The sequence below is a fragment of the Pelobates fuscus genome, chromosome 6, assembly GCF_036172605.1.
Source record: "Pelobates fuscus isolate aPelFus1 chromosome 6, aPelFus1.pri, whole genome shotgun sequence".
Lineage (NCBI taxonomy): Eukaryota > Metazoa > Chordata > Amphibia > Anura > Pelobatidae > Pelobates > Pelobates fuscus.
Genome location: NC_086322.1, coordinates 181744078 through 181762114, shown reverse-complemented (window position 1 = coordinate 181762114; position 18037 = coordinate 181744078). Strand labels below are relative to the sequence as shown.

At 40.3% G+C, this 18037-nt stretch overlaps 1 protein-coding gene across 2 annotated transcripts in view; it reads left to right on the top strand.

The window, feature by feature from the left end:
• The window catches only part of LOC134614587 (lecithin retinol acyltransferase-like), a 74055-nt gene extending 57242 nt beyond the window's left edge, over window positions 1–16813 (top strand). The window contains exons 1-2 of one of the 2 annotated variants that reach the window (XM_063458552.1): window positions 13581–14114; window positions 16245–16813. In XM_063458552.1, coding sequence (XP_063314622.1) covers window positions 13581–14114; window positions 16245–16397 — 687 coding nt within the window. In that variant the 3' untranslated portion in view covers window positions 16398–16813. Of the gene's footprint in view, window positions 1–13580; window positions 14115–16244 lie in introns of those variants that run through there. The other variant, XM_063458553.1, reaches the window with a different exon arrangement.
• Window positions 16814–18037: the final 1224 nt, after the last annotated feature.

The following is an 18037-nucleotide window of genomic DNA, read 5'->3' as shown; positions in this document are numbered from 1 at the left end:
AGCTTCCCCCCTACCTTCCTTATCGTGGTGAAGGCCCTATACAGCACCCCTTCAGTGACAGTGCTAAATTCAGGGTTTAGCTCCACCCCACTAACAATCACCAATGGCAGCCGGCAGGGTTGCCCTCTTTCCCCGCTACTCTATGTGCTGGCCCTAGAACCACTAGCCATAGCGATCCGAAACAATCAAGATATTAAGGGGATCTCCATAGGGGGCAAGGAATATAAAACTAAACCTATTTGTGGATGATATCCTTCTCACACTATCTAATCCAGCAATCTCCCTCCCAAACCTCCATAGATAAATTCAAGATTACAGTAAACAATCATACTACCAGCTAAACCTAACTAAAACCCAAGCCATATGCATAAACACCCCAAACACAGACGAAGAGAGGTACCGACTCAAATTCCAATATGACTGGAGGAACGACTTCTTGACTTTCTTAGGCATCAAACTTACCAAAAGACACACCGACCTCTTTGTAGCCAATTACATTAAACTAAACAAGGAAGTGGAACACATACTGCATTCGTGGCAAAACAAGTTTCTATGCTGGCTAGGCCGAATAGCGGCCATCAAAATGACAATCTTGCGAAAATCCTCTATTTGTTCCGCTCTTTACAAATACCCTTACCGCAGCCGTTCCTGCACAGACTCCAATCTAGCTTGATTACATTTAGCTGGGGGGGGGGGGGAGAGACACACCAGGGTCTCAAGAGCGTTGCTCATGAAGTCAATAGACAAAGGAGTCCTGGGCTTCCCGAACCTCAAGGCGTACCACCACGCAGCACAAACGGCGAACATCCTCGCCATGCAATCCGCCACTTACACCCCCAAAGGATTGCGATGGAGGCTAGCTGCAGCGAGATCACAGATCTCCCTGCGGCCCTGTGGATACCCAAACAACTATGCCGCACACCACCAAACACCCTACCCACCACTAAACTTCTGTACCGCATATGGGACAGTCAAAGATCCAAGCTATGCTCCGCAGAGCCATGGTCTATGGCGACGCCACTACACTCAATAACTCTATGCAACAACACATTCCCATAAAGAACATGGAAGGCCTCCAACATCACACACCTGCACCAGATATGTTCCCCGCAAGGACTACACCAGTTGCCAGTTATCCAAGCCACATACAACACACCACCACAGCTCACGTTCTCACGCAGCTGAAAGCAATGATAGGCAAAGCTACAAGACAAGGCCCCCCGCTCACATCCCCCACCACCCTAACTCCTTTCGAAAAGATTTGTATACACCAAATCCCAACTAAAAAGACACTATCTGTGTGCTACAAGTCAATCACTGAGAATGAAATAGAGCCGGAGTGGAGATACAAGACCGAATAGCACAGGGACATAGGTAGAACGCTCACACAAGACGAATGGCGCTGCATCCACACAAACCACAAGGGACTCACAACATGTGCCTCTCACATAGAGGCCTCGCGCAAATTAATATACAGATGGTACATGGTGCCTTCACGACTCAGGATCATATACCCAGACACAAGTGACAGATGCTGGAGATGTCTGACACAGGAAGGGACTATGCTCCACATCTGGTGGACATGTGCTCTAGTCCAGCCATACTGGAAAAAAATAGCAGGACTTATTCAGGGGGTCACAGGGTGCATACTAGACCCTAATGCAGAAACATTTCTATTCCAACTCCTACCCACAGGCACGCCACAATGCATCACCAAACTAATATTCCTAGTTTTAACGGCAGCCTCCACATTACTAGCGAAACACTGGAAAACTCCAGGGATCCCATCCCCAGCAGAGGTATTAACGATGGTTACGACTACACTAGAATACGAAGGGATAATGTGGAGCCAAATGAAAATGGGTAGGGGAAACGCCACAGCGAAAGCACTCTGGGCCACATACACAGAAGGCTGAGACCCCAGCAACGAGGGGCCAACGAACAGGACAAAATAGATCCGAACAGACAAAACAACCAAACCAACGAAGACATACGAGTTAACTTGTTATCACAGTTATTCCCCCTCCCCCTTTTTTTAGATACCCTCCCTGACAGGTAGACAATAGAGGCATGACCATACCTGCCAACACAAGCACAGGTGGACACAGGTTAAAGAATGAGCTATCGTGCATTGTGTCTCTCCTATACTTGTACACCTACGTTATATATTGTATATTGTATATTGCAAATTTGTTGGAGGACGTACGCCCTACCTGTGTACAGAAGTACTGTTTACCCCTCCCTCTTTTTTTTCTGTACCCCTTAAACCGCATTCGCTGACAAAATAAAAATTGTCAAATTGAAAAAAAAAATGGGGTATGTTTTTTTAGTAGTCACTTAGTCACAAACTCTGAGCAAAGTTAGTGTTTTTAAATGTTTTTTTTTTTTTCACACAAAAACTGCCTTTTCTATGATGATATCATAATCATTACATGTTTTACTGCTTTAAAACACTCATGTTTGTGTTTAGCAATGGCTCACGAGTACAACAGTACCCCCCATGTGCAACTGTTATCGGGTTTTGGAAAGTTACAGGGCCGAATAGAATTATATTCTCTGGACTTTCTGATTGGGTATTCCTCAAAAATAATGAGGTCCCTCAATATATAATTAACTAAGTCACATAAGTATGTAAAAATAATACTTAACTAAACACGAAGAATATAATTTTATTTAAATATATATTTCCTTTTTTATTTCTTTTTTTAAAGGGACACTATAGTCACCAGAACAACTACAGCTTAATGTAGTTGTTCTGGTGAGTATAATAGCTCCCTTCAGGCATTTTCATGTAAACACTACCGTGTTTACATTGCCTCTAGGGACACCTCCAAGTGGCCACTCCTTAGATGGTCACTTGAGGGGCTTCCTGGCTCGGTAAGCACAGTAAGCAGCCCTGCCATTAGCGCCCCCATGCTCTCCATGGAGACTCTGAATTTTCCTCACAGAGATGCATTGATTTAATGCATCTCTATGAGGAAGTCCTGATTGGTCAAAATGGCATTTCCCACCCGTGACGATTTTAGCCAATCCAATGCTTTTCCAATGGAAAAAAATCGTCCCTTTTGATGATGTCACAAAGGGGGCAAAGCGAGTGCCGGCGGACCCACGCGGCGCTGGAAATAAGGTTTTAAACTTTTATAGGGGGGCTAAGGGAGGGCAAGCCACCTATATGGTGGGTTTAGCACTATAGGGTCAGGAATACATGTTTTTGTTCCTGACCCTATAGTGATTTTTTAAGTATATTTTGCTATTAATATATTTATAAAGAGAGGTATTGGGACAGAAAAGGGGGACAGATTTTGGGTCCAAAATAGGGGCTGTCCATCCTAAATAGCAACAGTTGGAAGGTATGTATAAGCTTTTCTTTTGTATGTGTTGTTAAACATAGAGTATTGAGTATAGAGAGTTGAGGATAAACATAAACAATGTTTCCTCCTCCAATAAATTGTGCATCCTAGCAGTATCTGTACTGAAAAGACAGAGATTTGTTTTGGGACAAATTTGGCCGGTCGCCAGGGTAAGTACTATTAGTCAGCCGTATGACCCTACATTAGAGAGGTATGTTCAGTTTGCTTGGCCCAGGTGAATTGCTTCTCGTGCGGCTGTTCGGGACTTCAGCTGGGTTATGTTAAGTTCATGTATATGGCCTGTGCCATTAAGTGTCGAGTGTATAGAGTGCCAGAGCTAAGGCCCTATCTCAAGCCGAGTCTAATTGAAAGGAGTAAAGGCGTGCCTTGGGAGTTAGTACGTTACCCTCGTCTGTAGGGCGTGAAGGTGTTGTCAAGTTTTACGGGCTACCGTGATGCGGGTAACTAAAGGGTTCTAGGAAACGTATTGTGATGTGTCAAGTTGTGTGTAAGTCCCCTATCCTTGGGGGAATAAGGGGGGATGGGGGGGAGGTGTTGCCACAAGTCTTGGTGGCTGCCTAGTAAGTGAGGGGAGCTCCCTGTTGGGTGCGGAAGTTGTTTTTCTCTAGGAAGAGGTAGGTGTGCCGGTTGGGTACCTACTGTCAGATGGTTACTGGGGAAGTTAGTGATGGGTGGTTATCCCGTGCCAGGTGTATGCATAACAATTGAAAAGAACTTTAGGACATTAAGAGAATAAAACATAAGCATGATAACTAAAACTTAAAAACTTAAAAACATGACTTGACAGTGTGGTATATTATGTTGCAAGCTTGCACAGTCCCTTCAGGTCGGAGCTGCTGGATGTTTGCTCCCTCCAGGGGTAAAGGGCACAGTTCTCTCTGGGTCCCAGGTATGTGACTTGGATGAAGTTGCTGTCATCGCCTCTCTGGTGGGGATTCCCAGGGCTCGGAGGAAAGAGTCTGCTTCCTTTAGTGTGGATAGTCTCTTTGGGATGCCCTCTCTGGTTACTATCAGGGTGCGTGGCAAAGCCCATCTGTACTCAATGCCTGCGTTGTGCAGCTGGCTGGTCACAGGCCCCATTGAACGGCGCCACAGTAGTGTTGCGCGTTAGGTCTTGAAAGAAGTTGAGTTGAGAGGCTTCGAAATGAACCGCAGCCATTAGTCGAGCCTTGTCAGTGGTCGAGTGGCATATGATGATGACATCGTGCGAGGCTGTCGGCGGTGCTTGCCTCAGTTTTGATATGCGAAAGAAGCCCACAAAGGTGAGTTTTTTTGCTTGGACGTGCGGCATGAGGGAGGAGGTGAGTCGTCTGAGGTAGTGAGGTAGTTCTGTGATGTCGACGGAGTCGGGTATGCCCCGGATCTTAAGTTCACATGCCTGTGGCAGTCCTCTGCCAGGTCTACCCTGGTTGTTAGAGTAGCCTGGGAAGACTGCAGTTGGTGAATAGATTCTTTTAGACCTTGAACCTCTTGCCTCAAGTCAAAGATGTCCTCCTCAGAGGCCTGTGTGCGTGCTGTGACTGCCATGATGCTGGTTTTGAGTAGGCCTAAGTCTGCTGCATGCAGCTGCCTCATTTTGTGCAGTAAATCTGAGATGTCTTGTTTTGTAGCTGGGGTCAAGTAATTTTCCTTTACTGAGTCTGTTTGGTGTGGTCGGGTGTGTGAGGGTTCTAGGTGCATCCCTGTGGGTCCCTCAGAGCCGCTTGAACCTCCATTGTGGTTTGGCTCAGCCGCCATCTTTGTGGTGGCTGGGCGCTGTAACAGGGAGCCTACGTCCTGGGTGTCTTTGTTTGCACCTGGTGGTGGCTTTTGGGATCGTCTGCCCATGGTGTCCGTGTCTCGCAGGGGTTGCGTGGGCTGGAACGGAAGTGAGTATGTGTATGCCTCCGTCCGTCCATGCGGTGCGGAACTCGTGGTAGGCCCCAGATCTCTGTCGGGTTTTTCTGCTAGTTTGCGGGAATAGGAAATGCATCGGTATGTGTCTCATCCCCGAAGGTATCGAGGTGGGTAGTTTTGCACCTTCGATGATGTCGTTTGGAGTCAGATATATGTTGGATTGTATTCCCCTTTTCAGGAGCTTCAAAGTGTTGTGGCCATTTCGTTCAGACGCTAGGCTCCGCCCCAGTCACAGTGTTTTTTTAACCCCTAAGGACCAAACTTCTGGAATAAAAGGGAAACATGACATTTCACACATGTCATGTGTCCTTAAGGGGTTAAAGATGTGTTTTCCCTTTGTTGTTCCTTTTTGCATGTTTATATTGTTACAAGCTCGTGGGGATCCTTGTATGGTGAATTTCTTCTGATCATGTATTTTCAGGATAGTGAGCACCTAAACCAGTGATGGCGAACCTTTTTGAGCCCAAGTGCCCAAACCGCAATACATGCCAACTTTTTTTTCCTTAAAGTGCCAACACGGCAAATGCGTGTGTGGGGGGGGGGTGCGTGTGTGGGGGGGGTGCGTGTGTGGGGGTGTGGTGTGTGTGTGTGTGTGTATGAGAGGTGCTGTGTGTGCGTGTATGAGGGGTGCTGTGAAAGTGTGTGGGGGTGCTGTGTAAGTGTGTGGGGGTGCTGTGTGTGGGGGGGGTGCTGTGTGTGTGTTTGAGAGGGGTGCTGTATGTGTGTGTGTATGAGGGGTAATGTGTGTGTGAGAGGGGTGCTGTGTGGGGGGTAGGTGTGCTGTATGGGGGGTAGGGATGCTGTGCCGGGGTAAGGGGGAGGTAGGGGGTGCTGTGGGAAGGTAGGGGTGCTGTGGTGGGGTAGGGGTACTGCTGTGGGGTAGGGGTACTGCTGGGGGGATAGGGGTACTGTGTGGGGGGGGTAGGGGTGCTGTGAGTGGGGGGTAGGGGTACTGCTGGGGGTAGGGGTACTGTGTGGGGGGGTAGGGGTGCTGTGTGTGGAGGGGTTGGGGTACTGCTGGGGGGGAAGGGGTACTGCTGGTGGTGGTAGGGTTATTGCTGGGGGATTTGGGGGTAGGGGTACTGCTTTGGGGGGGGAAGGGGTACTGCTGGAGGTAGTAGGGGTACTGCTGGGGGGATAGGGTGCTTGGGGGGGTAGGGGTACTGCTGGGGGGGTAGGGGTGCTGTGTGTCAGTATCCCCCCCTTCCCTCCTTCTTACCTTTAATGAAGTAGGGGGGGCGGGCGGCACAGCCATCCCTGGTGGTCCGATGGTGGTAAGCACTGCAGGGGGAGGACAGCTCCCCTGTCGTCCCGCGCGATGCTGTGTGGAGCATTGCCATGGTAACGCTCGGCAACGCTCCACACAGCATCGCGCGGGAGGACAGGGAAGCTGCATCACAGATCCCTCTCCCTGCCTCCCAACCCGGAAGCAGAGTAGGCGCCTGCCGTTTCGGGCAGGCAGGTGCCTACTCTGCATTAATGGCGGACCTATGGCCGCGTGCCAACAGAAAGGGCCCGGCTAGCCACCTGTGGCACGCGTGCCATAGGTTCGCCATCACTGACCTGAACCATCCTTCCTTTGTAGTGGCTATGGTGCCTGGAGTGTTTCTTTAATATAACAATTTAGTTTTAGGGTTTATTCAGTAGACAACGTGGGTATTCATATGGGATAACATTTGATCTGTATAATGGAGCAAAAGAAAAATAAATAAAATAAAAATGTTTTCATAAGGGACATGATGTAATTTTTAAGTACAAGGATATTTGGAATAAGAACAGCCCCATTAAACAGGGGTTCTTGATCAGGGGTGGGAATAGTCTGCGTGCTGTTGACATTTGCTGTTGAAGTGTCAATAGCACTAGAAATTTATAAAAGTAAAAATTTTTGTTTCATTTTATTAATTTGTTTTGCATTATTGTAGCTGCTATAGCTATACATGTAAAAAGGGGGTTATTGTTGATTCCGTCTAAATTATTTCTCTAGATTACTATATTATATCTCTTGTTAAATTCCTGGAATCCTGAGTTAGTCATGTTCATACATGATGCAAATTTGTGTTGTTCATGTTTATATTAGTCAGTGCAGGAATTGCAATTCGTTTAGCTTTTTTAGTGAAGGAAAGCATAAGATTGTGCACTATGTTTGTTAATTGTGTGCGCACATTATGCTGGATGAAAGGAAGGACCACAGCTGAAGATCTTTTATCTTTCTTAAGTATGTGTAGTAATAGTGCAAGGAGTCAAAGGAAATGCAGGAAATTGGATCCTAAATATATCACTTTACAAGCCACAGGGTGGAATAAAAGGTGTATAATCTCTTCTGCACTTACTCTTTATTGGGAGAAAGGATCTGTCCTTATCAGAGAGCAATATAAGGTGAATGTTTGTAACAGTGTGCTAATTTAAAAGAAAAGAGAGAAAAGCTTCCAGTAATGGCTGATGACATTGTGCTGGCAGGGTCTGAGGGAAAGGCAGTCTGTGTACTAGTAGATAAAGGATCAAGTTTTCTTTTTTTTCCCCACATCTCAATAGCTCAGTCATTTTTCAGGTAAGATGAATGTGTCTTTCCATCTGTCATTACTTGAAGACTCTCTGGGAAGTTGAAGCCCTGTGGGTTAGTGGTGGATTTTCTTTGGCTGCAGACTTTTTTAGCTACCGAATACGAAGCTTTGTTGACATGACAGAGCTTCTCTTTTGTAAGCTTTGTTCCTGGGGTTTATTCATTTACATAATGGATTAGCATTTATCAAAATCCTCATTAATGGATTGCTCTGTCTAATTGTCTTGCAGGTTGAAGGACTTAAACAAGTACATGATCTGTCCACAAAGTCAATCCTGGCTACTTTTGATATATTTCAATATAATAACATGCTTACATCATGGTTTTGTCTCATTAAAGCGTGTTTAATATAAAACTAAAACTGAAGATATAAGATCAATTATCACTTAATGACACCATTCTGCAGAGATGCATTATCCTTGTAGCCTTTACAGTATGTCATCCTTACACTACTCTGTTAAAATATTCTCATAGGCATTTGTCACTGGTAAGTATTAACCTGTTCTAAGATTTTCAAAATAAATTTGTCCAAATTGAATCATTAGCAAGGTTTTAATAAAAAAAAATACAAATAATTAAAAAGTATTTGATAACATCACACTAGCAAACTAGCATATTATACTTATATAATACCTTTTCAGATAAGCAGCCTTGCAGATGCAGATTTATAATTGAAATACATTATTTTTGCTTTATTAAGCTTGTTTTATTGAGCAAAATATAGACAAAATATTTTAGAACTGGATGAAGCAAAAGCCTCAGTTGCGTGTAGACATTAACTATAACCACGCTATTTTGTTCCATCATCAAACGTTCATGCTATACATTTCTTTACATATAATATAAAATGAATGGAAAACTAATATGCATCCTACCATATTATAATATGTCAGAGATACCATTTTAGGATCCAGATTTTATTACAGATATATTGATGTAGATAAAGTTCAAATAAAGTATTAAATCACCACATCATAATACGTTGGTGCTATACAATGCCAATAATTGTAATCATAATATTACATCTTGTTTATAGTTTTAACCTTTTCAGGATATTTAAGATAATGATTTAGGTAAATTCTAGGCAAATAATATCTCAGCACTCCTGGGAAATATAACGATTAAATAGATACTTTAAAATGTACTTTTAAACAATGAGCATGTATTTATGATCCAATTTGATATTGTAAAAGTTTCAACATACTTGAGCTCCAAGTTGCAATCTGGAAGAGATTTCTGTTTATTTTAATTATTCGATTCAGCGCAATAAGGTATCTTATAAAAATCAGCTTCAAGTTCATATAAGTTGGTGACTTATCACAGTGCTGACTACAAATTTGCACATTCAGAGCCATATCTGGAGATTTCCACTTGCCCGCTTTTTATGTGAATTCCACAGGGAAGGGGTTCAATAAAACATTTTTTGAAAATAAATACATACTTAAAATTGAGTTTATTAATGGTTTATACGCTACGTTGCAGGTATTTGTCACTGGTAAGCATTACGTTTTCTTCCTAGATTTTGAAAGTAAACTTGAGTAAATCAGCACCAACATTTTGCTCAGGAGTCACAAACATGAATATATTTAATATACTTAAAATTGCATAAATATACTGTATGTGTATACAAGAAATTTGCACAATATAAAAATGAAGGTAAGTGAAATCATTATTCAAGATATACTGGATATTGGGACTACGTCTTAGAGTCCATATTTATGTATCACTTTTCAGGTCGGGGCTTCCGATGTATGGGCTCCTTCAGATCATCCCTCTGCCAGGTGTAGTCTCTGTAAGAATACATTAGAGTCTCCTTGGGAGGTCAGGGTGACTGCTGTGTCCCTTTTCAAAATTAGGGAACCATCAGCTCCCTAGCGGTATTTGATTGCAGCGTTCTGCAGTTGTGCGGCTATCAGTTAGTACATTGAATGATAGATCACCACAGCTATTTAAATCGGTTAATGATGGCGGTGGGAACCACAACATCGGCTGTCACCGCTATAGTGTCTCTGGGTGCTCCAGGTGGAGCGGCCGCCTCTGAAAGCAGATGTGAGCATCGTGTGGTATATGCCGCCCTTAATCTCTGGGCAAAAGGCAGCAATATCTCCCCTCCAATCTGTTCTGGGATACCTCTGAGACATATTTTGCGTCTCCTATGTCTGATTTCCAGCAATCCGACCTGGTGAGTATCTGAACTTGTTGGTTAAGGTTGTCCACTTGTTTCTGGGTACTCTGAAGCTTGCACTTTCTGACTTGCTCCTTTGTCTCCACTGAGAATCCCCATCTTGGTTTGTGCCTCAAGGAGGTCGGCCTTCCACACTTTTCTCACATCTTGTAGGGCACTCTTTATATCCCTGTTTGTTGCTGGGGAAGAGTTGGCGGCGGTAGGTAAAATCTGGGTGTCCGTTGAGCTTTTGGGTTTATTTTTAGGCCAAAGTGGCGAAAGTCGGTCGGGGCTCCATTTAGACATGACCTTGCCACTACTCAGACAGCCACGACCCCATCAATATAAAAATTAAAGGTATGCCGTAATCAAAATGGTATCAAACCCACCAAAACAAACTTTTATTGCACAGAAAAATTGTCACGTTACTAATCTAAATATCTTAGAATGCTTATTACAAATGAGTATCTATCTTTCTATCATTTTGGTTTGACTAAGTTCAATTCTGTGCATATTTCTATGCTTAGAGGGCCATATATTGGAAGTAAGAGTGATTAGTTAATGCTCTCCAATTAACGAGAGGTACGATTGGCATCCTGCTCCTGCTGTCATAAGCCTGCTACAAAGGACATCAGCACCCGGCAGACACCCAGTTAAGAGGGCTAACCATTGTAAAACTACAGCATTGGCTATCATGGCTTGATGGTTAGAGTAGCCCTTGAAGAACAGTTGCAGAGATTAATTGTAAATAGCTTTATGCTGAAATTTCCCTAGAGAAGTACTCAGATGTGTTTTCAAAGAAGGATTGAAACCCTACAGGTTTATTCACTAAGCACTGAATTTTAGTAAATTAAATCAGAATTGTAAAATTGAGATATATGATTTTGAAAAATTATCCAGCTCACCACTAGTCACGATTCAGCTATTTTAACTTTCATTGGGTCATTCAGATTTAATTCACTAAAAGCTGATGTTTAGTGAATAACCCTGTAAGTATGTGAGGCATTAGGGTATGCACAGTATACAGCTAAAAATGTGCGCACACACACACACACATATGCAAACATTGAAAGGGGTTTTCACTAAAATGAGAATTTCAAGTGAATTTTAAAAGAATTTAAAATTAAAGGCCAAAGTAACTGAATTGCAGGCATAGCTGCCAGAGATGTTTCCAGTTTAACTATTATGATCTTAAATTTTAAATTCATTTGGAATTCTCACTTTAGTGAATAAATTTAGAAAGCTGGGATTCACCTTAAATATTATATGTAATACATGCGTACAAAATGCAGAAAAAACATATTACCACAAAATATATAGCTATATATTCCCAAGTTTGTCTGTATTTTTTTATGTTCTTTTGTCGTCTTTGAATAGCTAGACTGCTCTTTCACCCCTGTGTTGCGGTCACCGGCCCGCCGAGCCTCACGGTCGTGCCCAACCGGCACGACCGCACCGACGACACGAGCTTACCTGCTCGTCGGCGAGCCAGGAACCGCGCACGTAGTTCTTCCGGGCATCACGCCCGAATCCAATATGGCGCCGACCACGTGGTCGCGTCTATGGATAGCCCCGCCCCCGAGAATTATACTAACGTGTGCGTGACGTCACGACGTCAACGCACACGCACGTTCTGGGGTCAGAGGTCGCCCTCTGACCAATCATAGCTTAGAGAGGGGTATTTAAACCCCTAATTTACCCCAGTACTTTGCCATGTCGTGGTTTCAGTTTCCTGGTTTCCTGAAAGTGCTATTTTCGTGTTTCTGATTTCCTGGTATCCTGATCCTTGGCGTTTCCCTGGTTATTCTGATCTCTGGTTTCCCTGACTTGGCTTGTTTTATCGGTATTGAGTATTTTCTGGCTTCCTTGACCTCGGCTTTCCCTTTGACCATTCTCTGTCTCTAGCGTATTAGTCCGGCCATTCTAAGGTCCGGTTTACGCTCTGTCCTGTTATTTTTCCTTTTCTGACTTATGTATATGTTTACATAGTTTCTGCGTGCTGGACCACATTACTAGTCGTGACACCCTGCTGAAGTATGTGATGAGCAAAGCTTGGAATTTTAAAATGACTGTAAACGTATACTGTTTTTCAACTTATATTTGTCACCATATGAGAGGGTACTTTTTGGTGGTCATGATTATGCCACTTAAGCTGACCATTCAAACAGAATTGCTTAGGCATATCTCGCAGCCTACAAGCATGGCTGGGACCAGAGAGGCATCTGATTTCTCATTGTCATTAAAAAATGGGGTTTCAGATCCAGGTTCCCCCCTGGACCGACGGAGTTTATCCCGGTCCAAAGAGAACAACTCCATAATCTTTGACACATGTCCCAACAGCAGCACTCTACCGATGGAGGTTATCCTGGTCCAAGGAGAACAACTCCATAATCTTCAGTACATTTCCCAGCAGAAGCACTCTACCCCCAACAAGATGAAGGCGTGCAGGCCCTCTGAGACACCCACCCTGAAATCTACATAAGCTGAAAAGCATCTTTGCAGAATTCCTATCCCACATAGCAAAGAGGCAGAAGGGTCTACCAGCACCTCCAAGCTACTACTCACCTGCGGACAAGTTATTCGATTATATAATGCTCCTGAGTTGGTGGCTATAGAAAAGCAGGACTGGACAATGGCCTGTAGATCTACGATATAATCACAGCTTCTTACACAAGAAGGCGACAACCTGTTGCTGATAATGGGTTGGAAGTTATGTGGCACCAGCTAATACCTATTTGAGCACCTGAATACTTTAGGCCCTGGTGGACTTTGCTGTGTAGTTGCAACAGCCCTGCAGATTGGGTATAGGTTAGTCCCAGGCCATAACTGTTCCAGTTATTGTTTAGTGCTGAATACCCTTTTTCAACAGTCCCAGGCCATGTTGGGAACATTGTACACTTAATATTCCTTGCCATTGTATACAGGAGACTCCAGTCTTTAATCATTCTAACTTACTCTGTTCCTGCCTTAAACCTGTTAAATCTACTACCAGTGCACATTGCTCTAGCTTTTTCTTATCTACAGTCTTAATTCATAAGTGTTGTGCTCTTTTAATCTTTCTAAGCATTAATCTGCAATTGGAACATAGTTGTGTATGTTATTTTCTTCAGATACAATCCACAAGCATTGTATACCTTTCATATTTATTTTATTATCTAAAACTGTGCAGGGTATCATACATTGTTGTTTTAATGATATCACAATATTTACTGATGAATATCTTATTTTGACAATACCCATGTTGAATCCTTGCATGAAAAAAATTAAAAATAATTCAGCTAAAAACACAGTTATTAAATACACACAAATATCTTGTTTATCCTTTTAGCAAAAATGCAAGCTTGGCATGTGGAAATAAAATCTTATTCCGATTATTAACTTTTTTCCAGCACTAAATCTTTGGTTTATACTTCCAATTTATTTTACTATGAAAGTTGTGTGCCGCCCACACTGGCATTGTCCAATCTTTACTCACTTTACTCTATGATGTCACATCATTCCCCCCCTATGAAGCTAACAAAAACCACAGATTAGCATGAGACAAGTCACTGCTGTAAAAGCTTTTATTACCACCCTAAAGGTGTGCAACATGAAAAGCCTACTACTTGGAGTGATGGTCTTCCTTTTTGAAAAGCTTTTTATTTTTGCAAATTTTAAAATGTTTAATTTGACAAGAAAAAAAAATAGAGTTCTTCATTGTTATGACAGTTGTAATCTCAAGAGAGGAGACTTGTTGGAGGTTCCTAGGACTTTGTTTATTCACTATGGGATCTATTTGGGAAATAACAAGGTAGCTCATTTGATGCCAGATATCCTCCCAGCACTGTCAGACAATGTGTGCTTGATTGGGAAAGTAGTGACCAACAAAAGGCTGATTCTGGGAGTTCTTGCAAAGGTAGCCAGTGTTAGAGTGGACACTGTGCAGGATTTCGCATATGGTAGAAGGATAATAGTAAACCACATGGACAACAGCTACAACACAAAACCATATTCTAATGAAGACGTGGCCCTGAGAGCTGAAAAACTGGTGGGGGCCACATCGTACAGCTTGCTTTGGGACAACTGTGAACATTTTGTAACTTACTGCAGATATGGAATCCCTATGAGCTTTCAGACTGAGAAGGTAAATTGTGTCTCAAAGCCAAAATTGCTTTATTAATTATTTTAAATTTAAATAATTTTGTATGGCACAGCATTAGCAACAACGTGTTTTAAGACCAGGGTTTGTAATAGCAATTTACAAATGTCCAACCAATCTATACTAGCTGAACTATAATAATGTTGTATAGACGTTTTTTTCTACTTTTTACCCTTCTCTGTTTTCATTTACCCTTTCTATAGCAAATACTATATAATTCCACCTGACACAAATTGTGTTTTTTTTCTTCCTTTTTTCATAAATGTATTCTAACATGTCATAAATACCATCGCAACCCTATAATAATGGTGCATGTTAAAAGAAAATGAATATATCTTCTAGTTTAAATATGACATTTGTCTGCTGAGCATGACTGTATTTTTGGTTATTAGATTATAATATATAAATAATAATAATAATAATACACATGGAAAATGAAGTGCTATAGAAACTGTCTGTAAGTGTGCATACCGGGATTTTTATAAAACATTACATTCACAAAGTTTTCTATAGCAAAAAATCTTCAAAGTAACTAAGTTATTTTAAAGCTTTTTTTTATGAGCCAAAGACAGCCCTTCTTGTCTTTATTGCTTTGTGTGGAGCCTATCAGATATTACCACTTCCCTTTCAACAATGCATGTTATTGTAAATAACCTAGAGTCTTTTACCTCCCTAGCAGTTAAAGTTCCTCTAGTTACTGTAGACATAACATTCTGTCTGAGTTGAGCTATATCTGCTAAAAGTCCACGAAGGTGTTACTTCCCCACAATTATACCATAAAACGATTAACCCTTAGAATACCAACGCCGAAGCAGCGTGAGTCTAAAGTGCACTATCATTTCTATTGTCTTTATTTTAAATGTATTTATTTTTATTTTCTTTATTTTTTTCTACAAAATAAAGTCAGTACCCTGATTTAGAATGAGTTGTGCTTCTCCCCCACTCCCCAAATTATCTAGAATGCATTTTTTTCACCTGGACTGTTGTGTATATTTTTTTATGCTGACATGCTGCTTTAAAATTTAGAAAAGTGCAAACATCTTTTAATAATTAAATATAGTTTGTGACTAATAAATGCTTAATAATCTGCACAAATCCACATGATCTTAAATGGCTAGATAGCTAAATTTATTCAAAACTTGTTTATAAAAGAAAACAATTTCACATGGTACAGGAGTAAACATATCCAGTCTTTTTTAATTAGATTTATTAAAGGAATGTAGTTAAAAACCACAGTTTAGGGGCAGGAAGGTTCTTGTTAAAAAAAAAAAAAAAAATCCTACTCAGACGAATTGAATGAGTGTGTTGACAAAAAAAATAAATCTTTAAATATATTGACTAAGATATCACAATTACAAATAAATGCTAGTAGTACATTTGCAGCTCAGCTTAATCTGTAAATATTTGTAACTCGCCTATTTTGGCCAGCATTTTGCACTTTAGTTTTAAATATGTGCTAACTTAATATTTTGTGGAGACATCTCAACATGCTTTGTAGCTATATATTTTCCGTTATAATACGTTTGCTTACAACAGAAATCTTGTTAATTGATGTTAATGTTCTTGTTTTGTTTTGTTTTTCAATTTGGTATCACTATCATAATTATCTTTCGGAGTAAATTCTATAGAAGAGTAAGTAATTAGCAAAAATAATATGTGATGCAATGCTATAATAATACAACACATTAATTCACATTGCAATTGTTGAAAGTATTACTTGTCTGCTACTGATACAATTAGCTTTATTTTAAAAGACAACACAAGTTACAGTACAGTTTCATGTATTGTATGTTTAAGGCTTGATTCATTGCAGAATTTTTGTATTTTTTTTTTAAATATAGCATAAATGTGGCAGCATCTGTGTTTAAGTATTGCTTGATGCATTGGAGAATTAGTAATCTTGATCCATCCACCAATTTGGAAAGCTAAAAAGTTTAAAAACACATTGCACTTCAAATATGTTCATCACCAAATCTGTAACAATGTACACTGAACAAAACGTTTACAAAATGTTTGGAAATAAATGCTTGTATTGGTTGTGAGTTAATATGGAAGTCTGAGTAATCATGGTCTACACTGAATCTCATATTAATTCACAATAATTATTTTTTCCAGTTCTGCGAGATGATTAAGAACATTATCCGAGACCAAAGAAGTGTTTTGCTTTCCGCTGCTATAGGAATGGCATCAATACTATACATGGGCGTAGGACCTTCTACAACTCTTCCAAGTTTTTTTATCACTTTCACTCTGTGGATGGCAAGCTGAAAATATAAGACAATTTCATGAGGACAATTCAGAAGTTTTTGTGGAATATATCACTGGTATAAAAATATATTATGGAAAACATTCAGGTCACCTATTGCATGGCCTATGTACAGATATGCAGTTTACTTCTACCCTAATTTCATTTTGGGTTCATGTAATGGACAATTTTCCTTATACGTAGGTTTAATCAAAAAATAGTATTTAGAAATGTCCTGTATATTAATAATTACCATATTCAAAATATAGTGGCCAATGGTATATATTTTATTAGATAATTCCATTATTAGCACTCTTATAAAACTATAGTCTCTTTTCATAATTTAACTATGTTGGGCAAATGTTTTATTGTCCGTAAGTACACGGTGGAATATACATGTCAGATTTATGAAAACAAAGCTGCATTGATGTATATTTTGTGTTTTTCTGCTAAGGGGAGTGCAAACATCATGTCGTATTGAATTACTTTCAAGTATAAGAGATAGTTGTAAATATGCGCACACGAGAAATTTGAATACTTAGACTTATAGAAAAGATCTTTTAAAGGCTACTTGATATTGCAAAAGTAACAGTCTAATCACATAACTAGCAATGATCTAATTATAGAGAAATAATCAACTCCATGTGAGGTTGGCAATTGTATCAGTAGTGAAATCTCAACACATGCATAAAGTGCAGCATGACTCTGTTAAGCCATGCTTCAAATGATAAACAACATATCCTTAATTTCATGCATTCTCATCCTACAAGTGTGGATAAAGAATGCTTTTTCTTTCTCATTTTCCGTGAAACTGAGTGGTATTAATAACCAATAGTAGAACTTCTATGTATGAATACTACTTTGGCCTCGTAGCTGAAGTGTATCTTCATGTTAAGTACGTTAATATTTAAAAAGTATGATCCGAGAGGTTTAGTGAGGAATATTATATTTATATATATAATGTGGATTTTATCACTCAAGCAGGTGTAAAGTCATTGGTATTGTCTTATTGATTAAGACTATAGAATAATATGCTTTCCTAAAAAAAACATTTTTCAATTTGGCCCTACGTAGGTAATTGTCTATGTTAGGGACAAACAAAATAGGGGCATTAGAAATATAGACAAATTGCTAACATTGTTATGGCAAATTCTATATTGTATGTTTTAATAACATATAAAAATTGAGCGCAATCCTATATATAAGGTTGAAACAGGTCATTACTTGATAATATAGTATATGTACACACCATCAATTTTAATTATGTACTCCAAAAATACATTTGTTTTATTGACAGTCAGTGAAATGCATACCTAGCTTCATCTTGCTCTAAATACTTTTAATTTTGTTAAATCGGCCCATGAGTCAGAAATGGTTTTCAATTCTACCACCCACTCATATTTTTTTTTATTATATTTATGATTTACTATTGTCACCACCTCACTTGCCTATACATGTAGAGGTAATCCTACAAACTAGCTTAAACAAATGGTAAATTCCAGATTTTTGCAAATGCATTACCATGCTGATGTTTTAGTCAACACATATATTATATATTTTGCTGTTAGCACTTTAATGGAAATCAAGTATAAATACAATTAATTAAATTGTATTAGTATTCTATAAATTGAATATTATTTTAAATGTATACAGCTTTCATGTT